A 27,232-nucleotide genomic window follows, 5' to 3' on the forward strand; every position below is an offset into this window, starting at 1 on the left:
CCTCACATAATGTTGTACGGATTTCTAACACCAAAAATAAATAAATAAATTAATAAGAGAAGGAAAAGGCTTTATATTGAACAAAAACAGAACACATTCTGGTGAGAGACATATTTCCTTATGTCTCTAAAATTTCTGGAAAGTCTGACTCCTGCTCAAAAGGGCTCTGAGCGAGCCTTTCAGCACTACACGGAACTAGGCAGGTTTTCAAAGAGCTTTTCAAGGGTGAAACAGAAAGGCTGCATTCAAGAATCCTCTCCTATGGCAAACCAAAGTGCTTTATTAAAACAAAGTGCCTTTTGATATTAGTGATCTATTAGATTAATGACTGCACTGCTGAAAAGCACTGGAGATTCTGCAGCATGTTGCTGTGCCTTCCCTTCCAGAAATTATTATGTTGCACAAACTAAGGCAGGAGGAAAATAATATTTAAAAAAAAAAAAAAAAAAAGAAAGAAGAAAAAAAGAAATAGAAACCTCAACACACCAGCTTCACAAACCGGCCTGGAAGTCCTGCAGAGTTTTCTGCCCATCTCAGACATTTTGAGCAGGACAGGTACTGACATTCCAAGAGCCTTGAAAAACATCCAGTGCTATCTTGTCAGGCTCCCACATAATTCTAAGAATTAAAGTATCTTAATTATAGGGGGTTATTTTGCAATGAGAGATTAAACAAACCTTATAATCAGTTGAGTGATAAGATATTACCTAAGTGTAGCTGCTTTGTTTACACAAACATCTGCAACCATCCTTGAGACACTGAAAGGACAAGGGATTGGAGAGGTTAAGAAAAGATCTTAAATTTAAACAAACACAGAGTCAGTCATGGAGCCGGTCGTCCTGCTGGGACTACTTGCATAACCCCACTTATGGCAACAATGCCAAATGTTTTCCATCCCTGCTACAAATCAAAGAGGTTGTTCTCTAACAAAAATTGGGTACAGAATGTCAGAGCAGGTTTTCTTGAAACACGGGTCAGTTTAGCTTAAAACCGCCACGCATCTTGTAAATCATGTGTTTTATTTCTTGAATATGAACATAGATAATATAAAATGAGGCTGCGGCTCATTGTTTTTCTTATCTGTGATAAAAGGTACAGTAATGAGCAGCACCAGCTTCACTTTTCCAACACAGTGGTGAGTATTATTCAATCATTTGTACGGAGAGAACAACATGACTCACAACGGGCAAGGAAAGTCTTCTGAAAACCTCACTTAACATGGCTGTTGGAAAAAAAAAGTCGTCTTCAGCCCACTTCTGACTTCAGCTGACTCAGCTGTTGTTATGTGAATTCTCTAATTCAATAGGAAATGATAACACCACTAGGAAGCTTAAAACTGAAGCCTCAAAGAGTCCTCTCTGCAGTAAGTATTAATAGAACATTGTTCTGTGTCTATATAGTGCCCCATGCAGAGAGGGGGGTGCCTGTCCAAACATCTACATTTATAGCTCTCACTTCTCACTTGTATTTTAGCCGTGAGTTTCTGCATCCTTCCCCGCTTTGGAATGTACTTGAACGCCACCCTCAACTTATCACAGGATGAATAGGATCGCAGAAATATGAATTGCTTACATAGCGGTGGATACTTGATACTCACCCCAGAGAACAAGGTTACAGTGTTCTGCTGCTGCAGGACTAGCAAAGACCCGCAATAAAGGCATTATTGTGCAACGTTCTATATAAAGAACTACAGAGATAGGCCCAAAAACTGAGATTTAAATTTAAAAAAAACTGTAACAGGAGAATATTATGCCAAAGGTACGTACTTCCATGTACACTAATTAGCAAGAAAAATTAAGCGGTCCTTACTGCCCATCAATCAAAAGAGTGAGAGGCAGACAAATTTAGAAAGAGGACTCTGTCCCGCTATATATAAACACATAAACAAAATAATTGTTATATATTTCATGTAAGTACATAATTTATAATATAAATAAAAATTATATATAAATATGTAATGCAACTGTAATATGTAAATGAATGTTTAAATATAAAAATATTATAAATATATTTATATAATCTTCACTATTTTGGGTGCACACACAGAGTTACAGTGGCACGAAGTAAATAATTTGTAAATAATCCAACCTTAATTTTCATTGCAAACACAACAGAATAGATGTCAAGTGCCAGTGTCTATAAAGGACATATTCAGGGAGAAATAAACGTGTATACAGAAAGGCTGGTACTTCAATTACATTCAGGATGGTAATTTTCCTGCCACAAGTCTCCTGTCAGTTCAAAACCAACAATAGTTTCCTGCCAGTGCCAACATCTTGGTTTACAAACAGAAATTACATTGGTTTAAACACAGGTGTCATGTTGGACTAACTAATTTAGAGAAACCCCGTCAATCTCACCATGAATTTAATCCCACAGGGAGAAAGCCCAACTGAAATAAGATAGCCTTGAAGTTCCATTTATGGCAAAACAAAATATATGTATAACATATACGTATATTAGTTAAAATGTGTTTGAAATATATGCAAAGGGTTTTAAAAAATTTAGCCTTGCTATACATTATTAACTAACAGTAAACACTACACAGTACCTGTTTGCCTTACAGAAAGTGAGACTACTGAACTTGTACGTATCACCTGAAGCACAGTTTCTTAATGCAATAAATACATTTTTAGTAGCTGCAACCACCTGCAAAGCTTAAGAAAATAAAGTGACTTTATAAGTCTATGGAGATTGAAGATTTATTTTGTTTGGTTAAAAAAGTGACAGAACAAAACTCAAAAATGTTTGTCTTCCTCTTCAATCTGAATAAATTCTAAGGGCAAGGAAAGCCAGCTTACCAGTCCCAAGTATCCTAAAGTGATCAAAAATGGTTAAAAGTCTGTTTAAATGCAGACAAATTACAAAAAGCTTTTGTTTGTGTTCTGATATATTTAAATAGCTGTACTATCAGGAAAAAAAACACCCTCACAAAGTCTGAGAAGTTGCAACATTATGTCAATTGAATAAATAACAAGAAATCTAACATCATCAAATGTGAATATTAAGAAAACAAGTAGGTTTCTATTAACATGCCTACATTTCATCATCAGTTCTGTGCATGTAAAGTATTTGGGTTTATGTTTTATTGCGACTAATGCACCCTCTGTATTTAGAGGAGCAGGTTAATTACAGCGTTGGTGAGAAACTGGGTCATCCAAGATCTGATTAGCCCTCTGGAGATGCTTCTCCTCACTTCGTGTAGAAGAAGCCTAAGATGACTATGTCCTAAACAACTTAAACTACAGTTCATACACATTTCAGGCATGGGAAAAACACAATTCGCACTGGAAAGGACAGTCTCACCCTCCGACCACTGATTCTCACCCCCGCACTTCTCTCCCTGCGTTACAGCTATGCAGAAAGCAGCTCAGGGAGCCCACCCCACGCAAATCAACCTCAGGAATGCTCGTGCAAGGAGGAAAAATGCAAAAATTCCGACAGGGAAAGGCCACCACCCCCCTCGATTGGAAAGTGCAACATTTTAAAGGGGGGTCACAGAAGTTTCAAGACGCTCAGTTCAGCCTTGACTCCTGCAGGCCAGACCGTTTTAACGAAACTCAGCTTCATTCAAAGCTTTTCCGCAAGTCCGTACGACTTTCTGTAACTCATTAACTTTGACCTCTGAATCTGCGGTTTAAGTTAGAAAACTCTCTCTAGCGCACTTGCTGATCGTCTCTCTCAAGTATGAGCTGCGCTACCCAAGCAAACACCCAGCAGACTCAGGATTAACCAGCAGCATCTGAAGAGAACAGAAGTGCAAAGTTAAGACAACACAGAAGAATAAAAGCGAAGCAAGATCAAGAATGGGAAGCACTTCTCCTGACCACCAGGTTCAGGAGCCAAACAACTTAGGATACGTGTATTTTTCACGCTTCATCTTCCCACCACAAAAAAACAGTGACTACACTACTTCTGATCCAAGTGTTCATGTGTCAATACAGTTACATACAGGGGTAAATTCTCCTGACAGTTTCAAGAAAAAATAGAGCAATAACTAATGTTATTAATGAAGTAATTTTTATGGGGTTGTTAATATACAGTAGCTTTTTTAAGTATCTTGTGGGTTTCATTCTTTTCCAGATAGTCAATTTGCAGGGGTGGTTACTATTATTTAATTCTTTAAATATTTTGAACACATCCCAAGTCTTCAAACTAAGCTTTTTCAAATCTGCATTATGCCTCTTTATCCCCCATGTCCTGCAATTCTTTGCCACTCAGATCTTCAGTTTTTCCTAAAGAATAACTGTTTCATATTTCAGTAAAGATGACCTAGGACACAACAGCTTCTTCTGTATTTCTCAAGTCACAATATTTCTAAAGATTAGAAGATAGTTGTGCTGTGAAATCAATTGTTAGAGAACACACTTCACAGGCCGTATCTTCAAGCTTGAATTTTATAAATGGGTTTTCAGGGTGCATGTTTCAAAAAATAAAATAAAAACTTAGCATGTAACATAATGATCCAACAACCTTTAGCTACTTATTATTGTATTTCATTTTAAATAAATTTTAGCTTAATTCTAAGCTTTCCTTCCCCAGCATGCAGTTTTATGTATGAATCAGAATTTAGGTTGTTTTCCTTTCTTTAAATCTCACTGAAAAGAACTGATGACTACAAAGCCTCTTAAACTACACCGATCAGCTTTGTCATTTGCAACACTTTACTCTAAAATACACAAAATGCACAGGCACCTTACACTTTCTGTAAGCCTCAAAAAATTGTCCATTTCCCAGCAGTTATTTTGTGAACAGTTTGACTTGTCCTCAGTTCACTACAAATTCATTCTGGCATGGAAGGAGGGGTGGCTGGAAGTGAGGGGGGAAAACTGACCCAGCCTTAACCAAACAGACTTTTCTTAGCGTGGAAAGTTTTAGAAAAGCCCAGAACACACGTTTCTCTGTTGCAAGCATAGGAATAACAACACATACTTGCTAAAGCATTACATTATCTGTTAAGGCTGACCTTAACATTTGTTTTAATTCCCAAGTTTATTGCCCGTGAACAAAGAAAGCAACAGCCAAAACTATTTCTTTACACACACTACGAGAACTCAAAAAGAAAGAACAGAAAACTCTTTTTTAGAAATCACAAAACCCTAAGGTTCCTCTGTGAACACGAACTAGAAAGCCAGCTGTAATGAGAGGTCAAGACAAATAACCAGCCATCAAACAGAAGGAGCCTCTAATCACACCATTGTGGTCTTGATTTGAACTGGTGAAGCAAAAAGTTTCCCACCTCACTACCAGGCCACACTGACCATTTTCAAAATCTAAGGTTACATCGCACAGCATCTCTTCCAAACACACAAAACGTGCTCCTGCCCTCAGCCCATTGCGAGGAAAACCTGAAGAATAGCAGCTTAACTTCCCAATTGCAAGCAGTGTTTTTAGGGTGTGGGGAACAAAACTAAGAGCAGAAAGACAAAGCTAGAAAGAATTATTCTGTACAATTTATCCTATATATTTAAGGTGGGTGAAAAATGAAGATGTCAGCAGCTTGTTGCAGTAGTATGTACTAAGATTTATTTTAATTGTTTGCAAACTGAGTTCATTGGAGGCACTCGAGTAAGTTCAGTGCACTGACCTTTCTTCAAAGGACAATGCACAGGGAAACTCCCAAACGCAGTTCATAATCATAAGAATTTGTCATGACACTACAAGCTTTCTGACAGCTAAATCTCAACAACTGGGCAAAAACGTAGAAAATTCAACCAACTCTTTCTGTGATGTGACATTCTAGCCAGGTTACATACAGCCAAGGTTTCTCTGACAAGTTACCTGTTAAATGGTAAATCAAAATCAATCTAACTTAGCTACATTATATACTCTTACCCACAATTTAAGCATGTGACCTCACTGTCCTATGGGGCACACAATGTTAAACTATAATTTGAAATACAGATTTGTCTTATTTATTATAACATATAAAGGCAGATCACAGAAATAAGAGCTTTAAGAGAGAATGCCTCCGTTTTAACACCTTTTCAGATTCTCTGTATTGCTCAACAACTAAAAACAACTACCAGGAATAGTGGACTTGGCAATTCTGTCAATACTCTTCCCCAATATTGGAGAAGAACCGGTACAACAGGATCTGAAGCATTTACCTACACAACTGATAACTATTAAAATGTATACAACAGCAGGAGTTCCCCTAGTCGCTTTCCAAAAAAAATTAACTCATCATTTGCTTAAAAATAAGCTTGTGTGTGCTTCTTAAGTACCAACATACTACAAATTTACTTCTACATGCTGTTTCAATAAAATAATATGCTCTATGTAACAAGCTGCTGAAACGACAAATATGATACAAGGTAAAAATTGCTTTTTAAATGAGTGAATAAGGCTGGCAGAAAACCAAATAGATATGAACTGCCTGTGAATAAATTTAGAGCAGATATCATAAAAGGTATTTAATCATTGTAGGACTGAGAGCGTGGAAAAGCCCTTCACAAAAAGCAAGGGAAATATATATTGCATCAAGTGTATCACAAGAACACAACAAGTAGGATTCTATAATGTAGCCTTCACATAACAGTATCCTGAATTTATCAACCAAGAAGTTATTAGCCTTCCTAAGTTTGACATTCTCACATTTTAGATAGATTTGGGGTTTGAATTACACCAGGTGATGCGTACGTTCGGAATACCAGACACTCCCATCACTTTGAACACATCTAGCAATTCTAGGTGTCCACAGACCTTGTGAATAAGCTTACCCGTACAGAACTATGCAAATAAATGCATCTTCATAAGATGATAAAGACCTTTGAGACTGAGGTATTTAGTAGAGGGGAGGCTAAAACTATGTAGACCATACTTATAGTTCCAGTTCCTCTGAAACAAACTGTAAACCAAGAAATCCTACCCAAGCTGAACCATATTTTCAAAAAAATGCAGTGTTTTCTTTTGTGCCCTGGAAGCCAATCACTTAGCATGGATTTAAGCATCTAATCTACCACAGGAATGTAGTGTCCTGCAAAGAAGAGACTGTATTTTGAATAACATTATTATTAATCACCACAAAAAGTACTGCCAGAGTGTTAACTTTCATTTGAATACGGGTCTTCGTTCTTGCTAATGTAAAGCTAAACTCTCCGGTCTGGAATCAAGTCAAAATCTCACCAATATCAATGATGTTTTGCTCAAGTCATGACAGTATTTGTTGTACTCAAACCAACAACATCACAGCTACACCTCAGTGAGTCACACTTAACACACCATGATTCAAAAGCTAAAAAGACACTTATTTGTTATGTTTAAGCACATGAGATGCTCTATAAAAAAACATGAAGATTAATATAGTAGTGTTTGCCAGATCAGGATATTCAGGTACTTAAATAACTGCTTGTAAAGTTGTCATCTATGCAGTACAGTAAATACTTTGAACGTCAGAAAGTAAACACGTGTGAACAGCAATATGAAAGCTAAAACAGATATAATCCTATATAAATATTAAAATTGTTCTATGTACACTAAGCATGAACCCTGGACTTCAGCAATTCTTTCAGTCTTGTTTTTTTGGTGTATTTTTTCCTTTGCTGCATTTAGCAACCATGTCCTTCATCATTCTTTTTTTTTCTTCCAGATGACAAGAACAGTCATTTTTCATTTAGTTTGACAAGGAATTTAACCAACAATTTTCTTCACTCACTTCCTCCCAGAAAATCAAAGATTCTTATTTTACTAACATAAGATATAATTATCCTACAAACTAGATGCTAGTTCTCAAACAGATTCAGTACAGTTGTGTTGAAACTGAGCTACATTATACAGTTCCTGTGCATAGGAAGTTGTATCCTAATTCCACACGATGGAGAGGTAGGTGATGTTGCTGCCAAGAATTACATTACAAAGTCTCACATCCATAAAACCTATGAAAGACCTTCAAACACTCAAACAGTTGGCTAAAAAGAGATTCTTTTACCCATCAGATACGGCCTAAAACAAAACTTCTGGTGCCTTTCACCTGTTTTTTCCAACCAAAACAGATCTTAAATCGCAGTTTTCTATGGCTCAGATCTTTCCACACATGCCAAAATTCCTTTGGGATCAGACCTCTATACTGGAATTTGAGTAATATATTTATTTTTTCCCTTAAAATGAAGTCCATTCATTTTAGGTTGGATTTTTACCAGCTAATTTAATTTACTGGATGGTCACATATTTTGGAGTCCTTAGCAAACCCAAAACATTTTCCCCCCGAGTTACATGTTTTATTTATACTGTAAAAAAAAAACAAACATCAGCTTGTTACAGAATTCACCTTCTTGAAAATGAAACCAGACTACCAACACAGAAGCCTTTCAGAGCACACATCGATCAAAAATTTGCACATTAAGAACACTGTCTGCCAAATGCCAGCTATATTTGGTTATTTTTAAAGGACTGAAGAGATAAAATTCAGTATGAACATTTTTGAGGAAGAATCACCTTCCAAAACCCACTACAGAAGCATATTTCTTCTAAACTGCAAACTAAGGTTTTCTTTTTTCTTAAATAAACATATCTACTCACTCATGACTGGAAACTTCTCTGCATATAATCCAAGACGGGTCTTGAAGCAAAGTCTCTTGTTGGAGAAGGTTTCCCAGAGGTATACATGTCCTGATGACAGCAGGAAAATAAAAGAGACAAGTTAATTTTTCAACTTCAAATAACTAGAATAAATGTTAATATATTAACTGTCTTTCCTACTATCTTTTCATCCTCATTAAAAAAAAAGAACACAAAGATGTATTTGTTATGACTGAGGAACTTCACTGCTTATGGATATATTTTGAAGTATATAAAGTCAAAACATGTACTTTTTTCTAACATTCATATTATGAACTCATGTGCATGTACTGGTTCATAAAACATAACGGCTCCCAAAAGATAACAAACATTCTTCAGAAGTTAATAGTACAAAACTACAATACAGACATGGCAACTGAAAATACTAAAGTAGTATTTTCCTTCAGCAACCTCAGCTTGCAAGAAGATGCGACATGAAGATGCTCTTTAAAACACAAGACCTACAAGTAAATAAATAAGCATGGGTTGGCATTAGGCTCCAACACTTCCTCCTCAGTTCCCATTTCTAGCAACTGTAAACCATCACATCAGTCAATTCATAATCAAAATTAAAAAAAAAAAATAACCAACTAAGACAGTTATGGATTCACTAATAACGTGCCTGGTTCTCCCTGAAGCAAAATATAGAGGTTTTAACCTCCGACAATGACAGCACAGCAAGTACATTTTGGAAAATGTATTATATCATCTCTATCTTGCTGCTAAAAGCAAGTTTTTACAAATCTGATAGAACAGTGAAACTAAAGTAACTTCAGCTCATGGCTGAGATGAAAAAAAAAAAGGGCAAGCACACATATCTATTAAGCTATAAAATTTTCCTCTAATATCCACACAAATAGAGTTTCTGTAAATTAAGGAATATCGTGATTTATTTCCTCTTTTCAGAACCATTAAGAACTTGCTGAACCCGACCACTTGTGCTAATTCAGCCAGATAATATCTTGTTCTGACTCAGATTTCAAGTCTCAACTCTCCTGATCTCTTAATGTTAAAAAAATAAAATAAAATTTTAAAAGACAAAAGAAAATATCTTCTCAAGTATGACTTCGTATAACATTTACAGACTAACAGCACAGGCCAAAGGAGTAGAGAAACCACCACTGGACTGGATTCACATCACAAAAAGGTCCAGCTGCCAAAAGGAAGCCTTTGGTAATGCTGCAAGCTGAAAATTACTATCAACCTTTTTTACATTGAAAAAGCAACATGGGGTGGAGGCTTAATAGGCGAAGAAAACGGTATTGTGCCAGAGAAATACGTACGCAAACATTCTAAAAAATCACAGATAAACACAAAGCTGTGAGATGGTGCAACCACTAAATAACAGTTTGAATTGCAGGTCCTGTCAATTTTCTCTGAATGGCTGCTAAATTAAATACTGAGGCACACACAGCCTCATCAAAAATAAAGTGGTTAAAACATCATTAGAACAGCAGTCTTGTCAGCTTCCTTTTGATTACTGATGTCAAAATTATCAAATACAACTTCCAGAGCGCTTAATTATTTACTGGACTAATTACAGCTATTAAGAACAGCAAACGAGTCACCCAGACAGCCCTCAATCCAGGGCCAAAGTACTTTTGACCAGAGCTCCACACCACATTGGGGCCCAAATTGTTCCTCAGTCATACACAGAGTCAACTAGAAGACCGGAGTCTCCTGTTCAACTGGATTTTCCAAAGGTATAGTCTCACCTTAGTCTTGTAAACACGAACTAACAATACTCTGCCTCAGAGACACCACGTTGCATGACATTTTATTGTGTGTATGTACAGGAAAAGGCTGATCATTAGGAAAAGAAAAAAACACATCGGTTCTAAAAACCACTTAAGGCTAATAATAGCATCATTATGCACCATATCATTTATAAGAATCTAGTTATATAACACTAAGGAAATAAGTAGGGGAGAACATAGCATCTATATACTATCTTAAAACATGCATCATAACCATGACAAGAAAATGTTCTGTACACCACAGCAACTTAACTCCAACTTCCAGATCTTAAATGTCACTATCTCACCTATCCTAGTTATTGCTAATACAAGCCAATACAGACTTCCAGTTTAATTCAGTTTTTGTTCTTTGAAATAACACCGCATATGTCCTTTATAAAATTTCCCTCCTTCACAACTTTATCATCTTGCTAAAGGCCATTTGACTATTAGAAAGTGCTTAAAAAAGGGAAGTTTCATCTTTTAATCTGTAATTTCAGATAAAGTAATAGCAAGCAGTATTGGAAAGTCAGGAAAAGTCTGAAAGTCTGTACTTTCTACTGCATAACAATATTGATGCTTTTCCTAAGGATGTGAGAGAGAAACTAAACAGTTATCACTCAGCTCTCTCAGCCAACAACCTGATTTATTGCAATGCTTGCAGGGCTCTCTCCTGCACAGAAACACCGCCAACTACAACACAACAGAGAAAGAACAACTATTAGTTGTTGAGTGTCTTGCTGAAAGATAACATCTTGGAAAAACTGTCTTTTTATTCAAAATAGTACCCGACGTCCTTTATGCTTTTCCTTGCAATTAACAAGGCAATAAAATTAAAAAAAAAAACTACCACCACACACATACCTTTGATCCGTCTCTTTTCCTGAAGAGCTAACCCTTGTATTCCGCCCAGTATTTCCTCTACTGACACACACCTACCAGCCCTGGGTGGTATTTACCTTGAATAGTTGTGAAACTATCAGCATTTTGACTTAGATTTGAAAGGAATACCTCCAGTGAGAGAAGCTCTTTATTATTAGTGCTTGAATTTGAAGGTGTACAACAAATTATCTGTTTCCACACTCGGTGCCAGGTCTCTTTTTTCACCCAATACTGTTTCAGGATACTTAATATGAGCCAGATTGCAAGTAAATGACAGCATATGATAATTCTACACACAATTACTCTATCCAGATAAAATATTTTCCTTTAAGCTGGCAATTAAGATTCAGGTCTAGTCTGTGTGTATCTGTTCAATGCTCAGGAGTGAACATTATGAATTTATACCCCAATTCCGAAGAAGCAGAAATCATAGGAGCAACATGTACACACACACACCTGGCACAAATCCTTATTTTACTATCATTTTCTTTCTTCTTTAAACCAAAATGTTATCCCCCCTCAAAGAAAACAAATACAGGCATCTCAGAAGCACGTTTTTAAGGTTTGAAATTATTGGTTTCCATATTTATCATCAGAGAGCAAAAGAACAGCTGGTTAAAACGCAGTTCTACTAAGTGATTATTTCACACTGCATCCAAGTTGAATTAACGACAAAGTTACAATCAGTAACAAAAGAAGTTAAAAAGAAGCAAAACTAATTTGCTTAAGACCATGGCTATTAAAAAAACATAACCAAAATTCCTAATATAGCACCAAGCTTCTGAGCTTCCCAGCTCAGTAAAATGCCCCAAGACGGTGCAAATGTAAAACTTGCAACAAAATAAGTCTACTCCAGTTGAAGAACCTGCACAAAGTCATTCACCGGCCACAAATGAGGAAGCACATAAAAGTACAAATGAAACAAACAGCAGGGCACACCCTCCTCTTTGTTCATAGCAGGAATATTTACACTACAAAGCGTTGAAGCAAATTGGTTTTAGTTTCAGGCTGTGCTGATTGGCCGCTGGATTTCATGTCCACCCGCCTGGCAGAGCTGGAGTTTCGGCTGTCACACAGCAGTTCTCTATTGCGGGGAACACACCGAGCTAAATAACCACAGAGCACAATCATTTAATACAAGTATTCCCACTGAACTGACCCTCCACAAAAAATACATTTGTTGCGAACGAGACAGATGCACATTTGCTTTCATTGCGCTGTACAATTCAGCGAAAGCTGAAAAGCAGCCACGCTCACAGGCAGTTTCTGTGCAGCTGCTCCAAGCAGAGAGCGGCACAAAGAAAGTTATTCTCAAGTGTTCGCGGGCAAACGACTGGTACAGGAGTTTGGCGACAGCGTTTTGAAGCCGCCTCTTGACTCTCGTTCAGCTGGCGGTTCAATGGCCGCGGTGGTTTCCTACGGGCAACATCCACACCGCAGAAAGAACCCGAAACTGCTGATATTTGGCTGTTTGGCTGATGGTCCCAAGTGGGGGTTATGGAGACTGAGGGAAGCACCGGGGTCTGCGGCCCCTCCTGTACCCGCCACTTGTCACCACACACCTGAGGTATCGCGAAGAGCACAGGAGGGAGCGGGTACAGAAAGGCGGCGGTGCCAGAAAGTCACATTAAAAGGAGGGCTCAGCCACCCAAAACCTCCCTGCTCAAGAAGCTGGTATTACAGCCTCTCACCCTGACAGAAAATAGGGGCCACAAGGGGTGTCTGACCACAGCTGCGACCCCCCCAAGCACACACTACCCCACCCCCGACTCCTAATCCCCATTGTGCCTGCAGAGGCCCCAGCCCCCACAGCCCCCATTACCGTGAGGGGAGCCCACCCCCCGCCTGGGGCCGCCTTTTCCCAGGGCGACCCCCCCCCACCGCAGCCACACCTCCCTCAAGCCTTACAATGGGACCCCAACGGGGCTTCCCGGGGGCTCCCCCAGCACTCCCGGCTCAGCCGCCTCCGCTCGGAGCTCCCCACACGCTGCCCACTCCCATCAGAAATAGTACGGACCCTCCAAGCACACACACCCCTCCGCTGGGAATGGAACAGTCTGAAGCACCCCGGTACCCTCCGGGAGCCGGCTCCCGCCTCTTCCACCTCCCCAGCCCTGCGGGGGGTGTGCGCAGCCCAGGCTCCCCCCCGGGGGAGGATGGTATGACCCGCCTCCCCTCAGCTCTCTAGGAACTGGATCCCACCCCGCCCGCTTCAATGGAGAGGTCCGGCGCGATGTGCCCCCCAACACACACGCACCCCGGGAATGGAAAGGTCCAGACGCCCACCCCGCTGGGAGCTGCACAATGGCCGGACGTCCCGGCTCGCCCCTACCTTTGCTCGGCTTCCTCCTCCTTCCGGGGCCTCCGTCCGCCTCCTCCCCAGCGGCACTTCCCTGCTTGCTGCCCCAGGACCGGCGGCCTCCAACCAGGAAGTGCCCCGGTGTGACACCAGCGGCCGCCGCTATGGAAACCCACCCCGCCCCCGCCCCTCCCCCGCCGGCCCACAGGGCTGACCCGCCGCCATCTTGGACTCACAACGAGGCGCGGGGGATCCCGGGCGGTTCGCGCTCTCCGTTCCCGCCGCCGCCATCTTGGACTCTCAACGAGCCGTCCCTGGCCGAGGCCGGGGCTGCTCCGGCAGCCGGAGCGGTGGGGACCCAGCGGGACTGAGGCGTTTGGCCCCCGTGCCACCCACAAACACCCAGCTCAGGAGCTGCGAGCCGAGCCCGTGCGTCAGCTCTGAGGCACCTGGCGGGAGCGGGCATCCTGTGGAAAAAAATAAATAAAGAAGTGGGGGAAAGCACAGAACAGGCCTTGTTCCCCTCAGATTTATCTTGGCCCTTTTGCTGTGCTGCATGAACTACCAAAACCCTCATTGTGATGATCCTGTTTGCTTTTTTTTGTTGTTTTCTCAGGCGAATGACCAGCATCTGGAATATTGCATCCAGTTCTGGGCCCCTCAGTTCCAGAAGGACAGGGAACTGCTGGAGAGTCCAGCGCAGGGCAACAAAGATGATGGAGGGAGTGGAGCATCTCCCGTGTGAGGAAAGGCTGAGGGAGCTGGGGCTCTTGAGCTTGGAGAAGAGGAGACTGAGGGGTGACCTTATTCATGTTTACAAATATATAAAGGGTGAGTGTCAGGAGGATGGAGCCAGGCTCTTCTCGGTGACAACCAATGATAGGACAACAGGCAATGGGTACAAACTGGAACACAAGAGGTTCCACTTAAATATGAGAAGAAACTTCTCAGTGAGGGTGACAGACACTGGAACAGGCTGCCCAGGGGTGTGTGGAGTCTCCTTCTCTGCAGACATTCAAACCCACCTGGACACCTTCCTGTGTAACCTCATCTGGGTGTTCCTGCTCCGGTGGGGGGATTGGACTGGATGAGCTTTTGAGGTCCCTTCCAATCCCTGACATTCTGTGATTCTGTGATTGGATATTGGAGGGTTTAAGTACAGGTTTATGGTTGGACTCCTCAGGTTTGTGTGCGAAAATACATATGATGGGATCAACCAGGTGGCTCATTCCGGCTCTCCCGGCATCACACGCATCACAAGACTTTGATCCCAGCCTTAATCTGAGTCCTCCCACTCCCTGTGTGCAAATTAACTTCTGCACATCCATCCCTGAGCTTTGCATGGGGCAGCAAACCCAGTTACAAAGCCGGAAGAGAAGCAGCATAAAAATACAACAAACAGCTGCTTGAGAATATTAGACAGCTCAAATGCCTCAGTGGTGTCATGACCAGAAGGGGCGGCTTTGGTTTGAAAAGAAAACCATTGTGGTTAAGAAGGAATTCGGAGTAGCAATAACGTATGATGTTACATTAAAATAAACAGTAGTTAAAATGTACTACTGAAAGACATCCAGTAATGATACAAGAAGAGCGCAATGTTCAGTAAGTGTTTGGGGCGTTTTAAGCAGTCCTGTGTTTGTGTAATTATTCTATTTAAATACTTCAAATAGTAACCAAGGAATTTAGCGTAATCTACTGAAGATAAACTCTTTAAAATAAGCAGTTCCAAACAACTTGCACTAGGAGTTGTGGGTCTCTTGATTTCCAATACTACATCTTGTCATACAGGGACATTTTGTGACAATTTGGAGAGATTTCTGGGTAGATTAGATGAGTTGAGTAACCACAGAATCCCAGAATGGTCAGGGCTGGAAGGGACCTCTGGAGATGATCTAGTCCAACCCACCTGCTAAATCAAATTATTGACTGGTTAGCTGAAGATCAGTAAATCTTCTCCACAGGTATTTCCATTTTTAATAGGCTTTCTATCCTCAGAATTCTCTCTCATTTTAGATGAAAAATAGCCTGAGTGGAGTTATTTCTGGAGAAACTGGAAGTACCACCCCTGATATATGAAATAACCATGAAATAAACATCTTAGCCTCTGAGAATCCAGTAAATCTACATGGTTGCATATGACATTCATATTATGTAGGAAAAGATGGCTAAAGGCAGTAAGACAGCAGCTCGGATTGCTTTTGTCTAAATGTTTCCCCTCCTTGTGTAGAGGAAGTGTAAGGGAAAACAAACTATTTATTGCTTTGCAATACGTTTCAGAAAGTAATTGTGATGAACTAGCCTGTCAGTATCCTATGAATCCCATGTGGGATAGTGTGGTCTGATCTGATTCCTTCCAATTTCAAATCTGAATTATCTTTTTAAAAATTTTAGGTGTTGGAATGTAAAAACATACTTAGCTTTCTTCCAGCTAGGGATTTGTTTCCTCCCAAAATGGCTAATTAGTTAAGATAAATGTCTTCCACAGGGAGCTCTCCACTTCATCTGAACCATCTTGTTTCTATTTCATACATTCTCAAACTATAGATCATCATCGTTGTTTCCCCATATGCTCATTGTTTCCTGTTGCAATACTATAACTGGGATGTGGAACAGTTCTGAAATCACAGCTTTCCAAGCGGCTGACAGGGACATCGTACTTGTTTTATCGCCACTCCCACATACAAATCCTGCAATATCATTCCTACCAACACTTCACTTTTTTTTTTTTTTTACAGTTCTTAGTCTGAGAAAATATATGCGTTCATCATTATTTATAATACTTAAAGATCTATGTGGTATTTCAAGAATATAGAAGAGCCAAGGCCTGTGTGCTGTCTTTGCAGGAGTGTGCCCAGGGAAGCGGGTGAGTCTCAGCTTGGTTGTCCCCAGTCTTTGATCGCTGTTAATCTAAACCGTCCTCAAAACCAGTTCTTTGTGTCACCCACCAACTGACCCGTCCCAACATGCTGATTTATTTTCCACATCATGTAGGCAGGATGAGAGGTGTGGGTTACACAGTAGGAAACTTGCCCCGGTCAAATCCATCTGCTTTCCCAAGTGGGAAGCTGCGGTGTGCTCGGCGAGTGTGAACGTGGGTTGGAGAGATGTCAGACACATTTGGATTTCTGTTGGTCTTGGACTCATGTTTATGATACAGTCTAGATTTCTCAGTTGAGTTACATTCTGAACTGGTAATATCTGTTGATCTTAGGGAATGTTGGGTGCTTTACAGCAAAAGGTGATGTTATTTGTGTTTAATTCAGATGTTGTAGCAGCCACCTGCAGTTGTGACTGGAGATAGTGAAGTGAGCACCTCACTAACTAACCCCTCATCTCGTCAAGCCTGTACTTAGGATGTGCCGCATTGAGATGCTGAGCACTCAGTGTGGCCACTGACATTATTTGGCAGCTATATTACAAAGCCAGAGTCAAAAGAACAGAGTATTAACATTCCCTTTCAAAGTACCCTATTCCCTGTATCATTGCAATCCTTCCTACTGGACATCAAAGGAATACAAGAATTCATACTGCAAAAATTATGAGATTTTCATCTGCAATTATTTCTCAATGTGCTTTGCCCTTTGTTTTTTTTAGCTGTGAAGCTTAAGAAACCCGTTCTCTTCAATAAAACAGCAATTTAAAAAATTAAGCAGAACGCAAAGCGTATGTGCACAATTATACAAGCTAAATGCAACATCTCTTGGAAATAAATTTGTCTGTCTTCAGGTTCTGTTTACAGTCTGCCCTTACTCCATCTATGAGCTTCCTGGCTGAATCAGCCCTGTGAGATGTGAGTCAGTTTGGTGACCCCTCAGGATTCCTTCCTGAGCTTCTTTCTTCCCCCGTGGGGTTCCCAAGTCTTCAGAGCACACTCAGCTCTGAAGTACCTGCGTGAGTACCGGTGCGTGTGGCTTTTGCCATCAGCTGCCTCGACAAGGCCTTGACAGATCTGAAATCCATGATGGGGCGAGGTTTCAGAATAACAACGGCTTTGGAAATCAAAACTCAGGCTTTGAATTGTCAAATGTGGACTGGAAGCCCATGAAAGTTTTGGAGTGCTTTGCTGTGGTGGCCTGTCCATAAGGCAGCCCCCTAGGCTAAACAGATAAATTCACATAAGCACACAGCTGCAGCCCTGAAGAGCTTGACTTTAGAAAATTATGCATTGTGTGAACTGAAGAAACGGCAGTTAGTAGAAGTTTGTTGGTCCTAAAATAATTCTTTAAACTGTTTTTGGACTGTTCCTTTTCAAATTGTGTTTGTGCTATAGGTTTGGCTCAGCTTCTCTGGTGTGTAGGATTTCAACATATTTTCTGTGGCATATGGCATTTCCAGTTCTGCCTGCAGATTGTTGTTAAGGCACATGAGCTAATGCTATTTTTTCTGTGTCACTCAAAATACAAACCGTTTATTCACAGGCATGTACCCTGAGAGTGAGTGGCTCAGAAGATCCTGCAGGTATCTGAACAAATACAAGCTGGTCTGTTAGTCTTAAATTCAAACAACTCTGAGGCTTGTCACTTTTTAAACCTGCTCTAATCATTACAAAGGATATCACTCAAAATACCTGATTTGATATGAAGTGTTTCTAGGACTATGAACAATAGGTGCCAGATGGCTACTCTTTCAGTATCGTGAAGTACGTCAATATTTTATAAGATTAAATGTACCAGCTATACCACCTGCTGGTTTTGCTTTTCTTTATTTTCCCCCAAATGAAAGCTGCGGGTGACTGTGTTTCAGGTCTTACTTTCAGTCCATCACTTACTTGATCATGTCATAGATATTTCCAGGAGCCAGTTCTGCGAGCAGGTGATTTAGGCAGCAGTTTGCCTGGGCACACATGGTGGTATCAGTCCACCCTCTTATATCGAAACACTGCATTGTATTGAGGAAGGGGTGTGTTAAAAGCAGGCATGGGAGTGGGACTCTAAGCAAAGGATTTGTCCTTTGCTTCATTACTCACTGCTGATGGAATTTTTCTGGCTGCCTAAAAGACTGTTCTCTCTTCTTTTGGTCCTGTGTGTTCTCTTGCCCTCACTCCGTCCCATTGTCCGCCGGCTCCCCTGGTTTGCTGAGGTTCAGGTTTCACTGATTCAGGCCTCTCTTCCTGCTTTTGGTGGCTCGGGCCGTGGGAATTTGGTTTGAATGTATTCAGCACTTGCTGTCGCTGCCTGATAAAAAGGGCTATTTCTGTCCCCTCTCTCTGTCAGGAGAGATTTTCTTAATCTCCTTACTTTTTTCCCGAATTTTCTGTCTCCTCTAGCGTTTTCTTGTCGTTTTCTATTGGCCTCCTTCTGTCTTATTCTTTCCGTTACTTCAGTATTCTCTTGCTTCTTTTAGTGTTGATTTAGCTTTCAGTATTATTTATAAAAAGTACACATAGAACAAAGTTTAATACACTGATACAGCACAACAGAACTTATTAAAATGTCTTCTTAATACCAAGTACTTTTTCAGTGAATTGAAAAATATTACAATACCCAAAATAAAAATGTGTCTCTTACCTGTCTGTCCCATGTCATGTAAACTCCCAGAGATCTCTTTCTGCATTGACTACATAAAGCAAGATGGCTAATGCGTAGAAAATGCAAAAGTGAGAAAGCCTGACTGAAAAAGGCATGTGTGGCTGTATCAAAACTGGAGCATATGATGTACTTGCAACATTAAATTGGGGTGTTTTCCTGAATCAGGATTTTAGATTCTTCTTAACCAGGTTTGATCCTGCTCCCACAGCAGGAGGAGAAGAGGAAAAGCTATCATCAAATAATACAGCTTTCAAATCAAGGAAAGGTAGAACATAGAACAGAGAAAGAAAAGGAACAGATAGGAAGACAGAAGATTAAGTCTTCTTGGCAATGATGCTCGGCAGAACACCACTTTACCTTCATCTTTTGTGTGCCTTAGTGTGGTTTTCCGGGACAGTGGTTGGAAGATACATTTTTATAAATTCTGAATATCTGATGAAGCGTTACAGTAAGACAAGGAACCTGGAATCTCATGACAGTATTTTACAGAGTCAGGTTTCAGAGCACGGTCACTATGAAAGGTTGTACTGCTCACCCATAACTACCAGAATATCAGGAGTAAGTCAAAGTTAAATAGAATAATTTCTTAGATACCAACAAATTTTAAAACCTCAAAGGGATACATTTTCATGAAGTTACAAGCAAATTAAAACAGGAAGGCTACAACAAAACATGTAGATGCTCTGTGCTACAATAGTGTATCCTGCAAAAAGTGTAATTACTTGTCTAATGTGGTGCAAAAGTTAAATCTTTATGACCTTTTCTATTTGCTGCTGAAACAAGCAGAGAAATATAAATGACTGATGGAGAAGAAATGATTCAGTTCATTCAGGTAAAGCTCTGTGTGAAAGATCAAAGTCATTTTTTTTCCCAACAGTGTCCTATTTTGAGTCTTTTCCCAGCTCTGCTTCATGTAGAATTTATACAGTACAACACGAAACGGGGGATGCATGTTGGGCTTCAAAGCACGTTCTTCCTCCTCTGCCTCGAGCCATCTGTGTGGGGTCAGCCTCCTGTTCGGGGTGAAGCAGCGTGAAGGTTTCCTACGAAGCTTTAACTGTCGAAATCGCTTGCCAGGGAGATGGAAGTCCTAGCCATTTACCTTTTCCCTAACTGAGCCCATATGGCAACCGTAGAGTGAAACAAGCCAACTAGGGGGTGGCCAAGCTTGCTCAAGCTGTTTCACACCAGTAAGCGAGTGAGTTCGTGTCCCACAGTGGGGCCATCGCACGGCTGGCAGTCACACTGCCCGAATTCGGGGACTGTCGGGTAATTCACATCCCTGGGTGATGAAGAAGAAGAGCTCACAGATTCTGCTGAGGCTGGTGTTTACATCAGGTCTTAGGAGGAACCGGTTACCCAGTTTCATCCTGTAAAAAGAAGCCGGGGGGCCCTGTAGACAGGCACCATCGTTAAAAAAGGCACCCCTTAGTTTTGGCAAACAAAGCCAGCTCTGGGCTGTAGAGCACTCTGAAGCTTCCCAAACATTCAGCAAATACATCTGGAGTGTCACAACATTTTTATGCAAAGAAGAGCTTTCTGACTGAGGCACCAATCACCAAACAACAGGCATTTTTCCTCAAAGTTTCCTTATAATCCAGTCATTCACTATCACATTTGGTGTTTTTTCTACTTCCCTAACCTCAGAATAATAAGCAGGATTCCATCTGACCACACTTCAGATCGATCAACATCATGAAAGGGAGATTTTCTTAAATACTGGTTTGAGGGGAAAGTGAATTTGTGCAAGGACACACATACCTTGAGATATATGAGCCAATCGGCTTAAAATGTTGTTTTGCCCTGACCTGACAAGGCTTGCTGTCTCTGGCAACACATAATCTCTTTTAATAAACTACCAGGAAGGTGATGGCTGTTTGAAAATGCTTCTAAACTGCAGTTCATCTCAAAGGCTGACACCTTAATAGAAACTATACCGTCTTTTTGGGAACCCTCTTACGAGCAGATATTAATAAGGGTTGTGTTGATTCAGGAGAGAAATGGATAAGGAAAGACTCTGAATCAACTTGCTATAGGTTTTGTGCAGAAGTTTAACAAATTGTGTGGCGAGGATTTTAAAGCAGACGCTGCCAATGGAGATACCTATTTTACTTGATAAAGTCATGAGATTTTGTCCTGCACATCAATATGTTTTCCTAAGAGCGTGCTTCTCTATTCGTCACCATCAGCATGATTTAAAGTTGTGCATTTAAGACTCAAGTAAGCTTCTTTGCAAACACTCTTGAGAATAGGATCAAAATGGGAAGAGATTACACGTAATCTAATTATGTTAGGTTCCATTTGAAATCCTCCAGTATGAAAATTAAAAGAATACGACACAGCTTTAGAATATGCTACAGTTCATACAGAAATTATATGAGCATGTGTAAACGAGACAACGTGAGAAAATGTGTGTTGGGTATACAGGAATGTTTGCTTTAACGAACGTAAATCTGAGGACAAGAACAGTTTGGTGAACTAAAAACAAATTGTAAGAACTTTACTCCTTATGTCATTAATGGGAAACTACGCTTTTCCTCATATTATCTGGCCACAGTTTCTATTAAAAAGCTGGCGATCAAATGATCTGCATCAACAAATCAGCACCAAACATGACATTTGTCAGCAAGGCTGTGGCTGGAGCAGCACTGACACGGAAGATTAACATCTGTTCACAGGACAGACAGTGAATATCTGTTGCCAAGTGGTCTGTACATTTACACCATAGCATTCACTTTATGGTAAGGGCTGCAAGGACATCCATACTCACTAGAGACTGTTCTGAGTAATTCTTCATTTTCAAAGTCTTTTCAAAAACACACAAGTGAATTAAATTCACTTTGGCTGTAGGATAAGGAGAGGTAGTTTCACTGAAATTGCACCACCTTGGTATCCACACTGAATCAGGCCTCAGATTATGTCTCACAGAATCACAGAATGTCAGGGATTGGAAGGGACCTCAAAAGCTCCTCCAGTCCAATCCCCCTGCTGGAGCAGGAACACCCAGATGAGGTTACACAGGAAGGTGTCCAGATGGGTTTGAATGTCTCCAGAGTAGGAGACTCCACAACCCTCCTGGGCAGCCTGTTCCAGTGTTCTAGTGCCAGTGTTCTGTTCCAGTGTTCTACAAGTCTAATATTCATGGGTGCTCCAAATCTGCTTGGAGAGGACCTAGAAAATGCTGTAGTCTCACTCACCTCATTCATTAAGTGCTTCAGATGATCTGGTGGAGGCACAGGTGCAGTATTTCCCCTCCACATCACCACCAATGCGCTCGCTCCATGATGAAATTCAGAACAGGACTGTGTTTAGTTTGTCACATGCATTTTGGAGTGGGGGCTGTCCTGCCTAGGCTTGGGTCTGGACCCAACTTCCCAAGCTGTTCTGTGAGATTCCTCAAAACTGGGATTGTAGAAAGCTCATGAAAACTTCTTGTCCAGCTCTATTTCCATTATCCTGCATTACATCAAAACTAGCTTCAGAAAACAGGTTCCTTTCTCATTTTGAATTTGATCTACGAGCTCAAGAAGTTTCCACAAAGTCCCCTTAAGAAGGAAAAGGTTGCATTTGTCAGTTTGTTCTCTGATTTTAGAAAATGGATCAAGTTACAAAATCCTGACCTACATTTTGCCCTGCGGCACAGGACTCGCATTCTAATTCACTGTAAGACTACAGATCATTTGCCGAGGCCGTTTCTAGCCCAGTTCCAAACATTTGGGCACATCTTGAGTTTGCGTTGTAGTCTGGGTCTGTCTCACAACAGAAGAGCAGCGAGGCAATCCTCATGTTATGTGCTCTACAACCAAAAGAAAAGAAGTACATTTAAAACAATTAAGTTCTGTACCAGTTGCAGGCCAGATGGTATTGTGAATTGTTACAATTCATCAGCAAAACAGAGGAAGGAAGTGTTTTAAAGCAAGATTATATTATTTTCCTTAGGTTCTTATTATGAAATCTTCCTGAAGTGAACTTTCAAAACTTAAAAACCCTTCCAGAGGGAATGAATGGAACAGGGCAAACCGGAGACTCGCTGGGGAGTAGTTAAAAACAAGGGAAAACTATAGCATGCCAGGGAAATAAAGGAAGAAGCGATTACCAAGTTTTCAGTTTGGGAAGACAAACGGAGAAAAACAAAAGTAACAGAAAAAAATAAGTTGTGCGTAAAAGTATATGGTGTTTCTGTCTTCATAATAATTATAGATTGGAAAGCACCCAAGGTCTTCTCTCCCCCTGGAGGGAAATAAGCCTGAAAGCTGAGAAAGCAGATAGGGCAAGCAGTGATATATTCCCTGTATAGCCAAACTGCAAGATTTAGCAAATTACTGCCAAGAAAGTGCCTTGAGATCCTTAAGAAAAAATGCTGAGAAAAATGCACTTTATTTTTGCCATCCCTTAAGAAACAAAATATATTTGAAAGCCATGAGAAGAAATGTGTCTTAAATGAAAATGACCCCTGACCATTAAGTTCACTCCAGTCAAATAAAACACATCCTGTTTTCCTAACTGTTTTGCACAGGGCAGATCCTGGTCTGCATACGCTCTTTCCAGCCAAGGATTTGACCCATAGCTGAATTTTAATTAGAACCAGGGAAAGTGATGGAAAATACAAGGTGCTGCTCTCACTTAAGATAAATGATGAAATCTATGTTTGGGGAAATGCAGAAAATGGAGTAAGTTCATCATACTGTCTCTCAACTAAAATTAGTTGGTACAAAGTGTTTAGAAGTTCTCTGGCAGGCCCAACGTATCCACTGTATCTGTTAATTAAATGACACACCATTTGTCACTTAAAATACATCCTGAACTTCCCATACAATCATGAAAACCCAACACACAAGCTGCATCAGCCTTTTCTTGATAATTTGGTTCTGGGATGTCTCCATGGGATGAAGGAATCATTGGTGACATCTCTCCCTTATTGTGCAGAAAAGAATATTTATTTTCTTTTTTTTTCCCTTGTCTAGACTTTGTGGAATTGCTTGGAAAAGCCTGCGATGTGCAGAGTCTCTGGGCAAACCAAAAGGTGTATCTAACCACCTTTTTATGAGACTGCTTATCCAGAGCCTGCAGAACTCAGTTCTATGGCCTGTTCCATGCCAGAAGTCAGATGAGAGGATCTCATCACCTAGTAGCCACGCAGGGTAGGATTGATCTCACTTAGCCTGTGTCTACAATGTATGTGCCTGTATGTAAACTAGGTGTCTAGGCTCCCATTCTGGTTGCTGGAGGGCTAGTGAAAGGTGTCTAGGGCATGATTCACCTCATTATAAATCAGACACTTATAGCTGATTGGACTAATCATACCCTAAGCTCCACTGACCAGCTCATCATTGATTATACTGGGAAATTACTCGATAAGCACTTGCTCAGCTTTAGATGTCTGTTTTCTCAATGCCAGAGATCAGGTTCAGTTTGCAGTTTGAGACACCTAACAGTATGTGTCTTCAAGAAGTGAGTTAGATATCTCGGGTTCTCTTACAGATAATGGTGATCTGATCGATAGTCAATGAATCTTGAGTGCTATCAAGCCAACCAGCTGTAGGCACCTCCTCCGGCCGCAACGGGAGCTCCGACAGCGAGCTCACATGGAAACACCTACGTGCAGACACCTAAATTTAGGTGTCTTAATCTGTGTGCTGAGTCTAACCTTCACATTAGGTAAATAAATCTGCTTCCAGTCAACTTTGTAGAAACACAGGTTTAAAATCCAGATTTGAATAACTTTGATGAACTAAATGGAGAGAAGTAAACGGTTTGGAAAATATAATATGAAGTGCATTGAGAACTGAATATAAACCAGTATAAGAAACAAACAGGAATCTGCTTTGCATGTGTGGTATCTTGTATTTAAATATATACATACCTCCTACTCAGCTGTTCGGATGCCAGAACAGGATCTGCCTTTGTAGAAATAGATCAGGATCATTCGTCCTCTTCATGATTATAAGCTGATTATCTATTTTTGAGTAGACAAAACACACTTTGCGATCATTCTTCCTTACAAGGCAATGTTTACCTTGCATTGAAATCTGCTGCCTGGCTGAATATATTTATTTATTTATTTATTTATTTATTTATTTATTTATTTATTTATTTTTTTATATATATATATATACACACATTAACAATCTTAAGGATTCTCAATACATTAACAATCTTAATGAATCTTGGTATTTCTTTTGCAAAGGTGTTAGTGTTTCAGGTGATGACAGTGTGTGCCCATATAGGTCTAAATACTTAGCATTTAATACAGTGTAAAAAAACAGGCACACAATCTATTTTTGCCAGAGATGGTCTATGTAACTAAATGTTTTCAATGCTAATTAAAGCATCCTCACACAATGACGATGAGTGTTAGACAAATACCTTGTAATCAGGCAGCACTCCAAATCTGCCTCTGTTCACACTGGATATTGCTGATAATTATCCTCTTCCCAATCATATTATCACAGAAAACATAACTGGAAGGGACACTGAGATGGGCTCATCCACTGCATTCTCCTACCCCCAGCTGGATCAGCTGTACCTAAAGTTTTTAAGCAAGGATACCTTTTTATTAAAATAATATCTTGTTCTTTACTCTTTTCTTTGCAGGATTGCACATTCTTTTATTTCCTTTTGGGGAACTGGAATTGTTTAGATCAAAGAAAAATGTCAAAAAAAACCATACTGCTTTTTGACTTGTTCAGAATCTTGGACAGAAAAGCAGCTACAAATTACCTGTGCAGACAAAGAAAGGAGACGGGCTCTTTTGTCCCAGCTGTCATGTTTGGACATAACTGGAAGGGGAACAGTGTGCTTGAGGATATGAAGAGGAGATTTATTCTTCATCAAAATCCTACCTCTTTCTACAAAGAGTAACAGAGTCTCCTAATGATAATAACAGGCTTCCAGAAAACTATTGCTGAGCAATATCGAGTTATACAGGTCTAATAACCGGAATAGCACAAAATTATCCTCTTGGATACATGTCAGTCTTTTTTTACAAATGAGTGGAAGCTGTAGGTGTGCAGCTGAGCAGGATACAGTTCACAGCCTGCAACGTTCCTTGTACCTTCCCATGGTGAATCAGTGCGAAGCTATAAAAAGAAAACGGGGATTCCTCAAGACAAATTCTAATCCCTGCTCTAGCAGATAGGAGCAGATGGAAGCAACAAGCAGACAGCTCAGTGTGTTACAGGAGAACTCCCTCAGCGGAGGACAAATCCTGAGGTGGCCTAGAGCTGATGTAGTAAAGAAACAAGGGGCATCCAAACATCTCTGGTTTTATATCATGTGATTAATGAGGCTGTGAGCAGCCAGATTTCATTTAAAACCAGCACTGCAGCTGCTCTAGTTTACCTTGTAGCTTTAGTTCCTAAACTTGAAATCTGGGCCAATGTTATCAACACATTACTGCAAACGTCCCTCCATGGGTGCTGTGGTTTTCACTCCTTAAGCCTGCTTAAAAAGGAAGTTCAGAAAGAAGAAAGACAAACAAAAAGAAACCAAAACACTATAGGTGTTCTGGCTCCCATCTAAAATGACAGCAGTCCCCATTTCTGGGAGAACCAGGTCTCAGATGGGGAAAAAGCAGCTGCCAAGGCAGGAGTGACAACCACCCCCAGAGCCGTTCTGCTTTTCTGGCTTGACTTTCACCCACGTTCCCTGGTTGGTTGTTCCAGCCCCTCTGCTCAAAATCTCTTTACATTAGCTTCATTCCACTCCTGCTACCATTACTCCAACAATTCTTTCTCTTTGTATTCTTGTGACATCTTGCATCACCAAAATACTGCATAACCCACATACTCGGTATCAAATTGCAACCTTCACTTTTACATAGACGTTAAGCTGCTTTTCTCCCGCTCTGAGCTTTTTTGGAGTGCGGAGTACAGTGTCTCTTGGGGAGGAGCCTCGTACTTTCTCAGCCTTAGGCACTCAGGTAATAAACATGATTTACCTTTCTAATGTCCCTGTAATTTCACTTCTGTAGTTTCATCCAGACCTAGACAACTGATTAATGTTAATGTGAACTAAAGAAAAGTAGTTGGTCTTCTGCAATCAAAAAGCTGCACAATTATGCACTTATGCTGCTCTGCAATTTGGGGAGCACCGGGGAGCCAAAGTGCTGCCCGAGTTCCATTTTGTACTCTTGCGGCTCTGAGACTGCACAGACGTTATTAGCGCCACAGATTCAAAAGCTGACAGCAAGTTTTCATGAACCATCATGAGCTGCCACATCAGTGCTT

The 27,232-nt window shown here is 40.6% G+C and overlaps 1 protein-coding gene across 1 annotated transcript in view; it reads right to left on the minus strand.

Annotated features, from left to right (window-relative positions):
• Window positions 1–13,604, minus strand: part of USP6NL (USP6 N-terminal like) — a 128,876-nt gene extending 115,272 nt beyond the window's left edge. Inside the window, exons 1-2 of the mRNA XM_082072689.1 lie at window positions 13,510–13,604; window positions 8,521–8,610 (exon numbers count right to left, since the gene is read on the minus strand). Coding sequence (XP_081928815.1) covers window positions 8,521–8,524 — 4 coding nt within the window. The 5' untranslated portion in view covers window positions 8,525–8,610; window positions 13,510–13,604. The remainder of the gene's footprint in view (window positions 1–8,520; window positions 8,611–13,509) is intronic.
• Window positions 13,605–27,232: the final 13,628 nt, after the last annotated feature.

The sequence above is a fragment of the Streptopelia decaocto genome (genome assembly GCF_964273445.1).
Source record: "Streptopelia decaocto genome assembly, chromosome: 1".
In the NCBI taxonomy this organism is placed as follows: Eukaryota; Metazoa; Chordata; class Aves; order Columbiformes; family Columbidae; genus Streptopelia; species Streptopelia decaocto.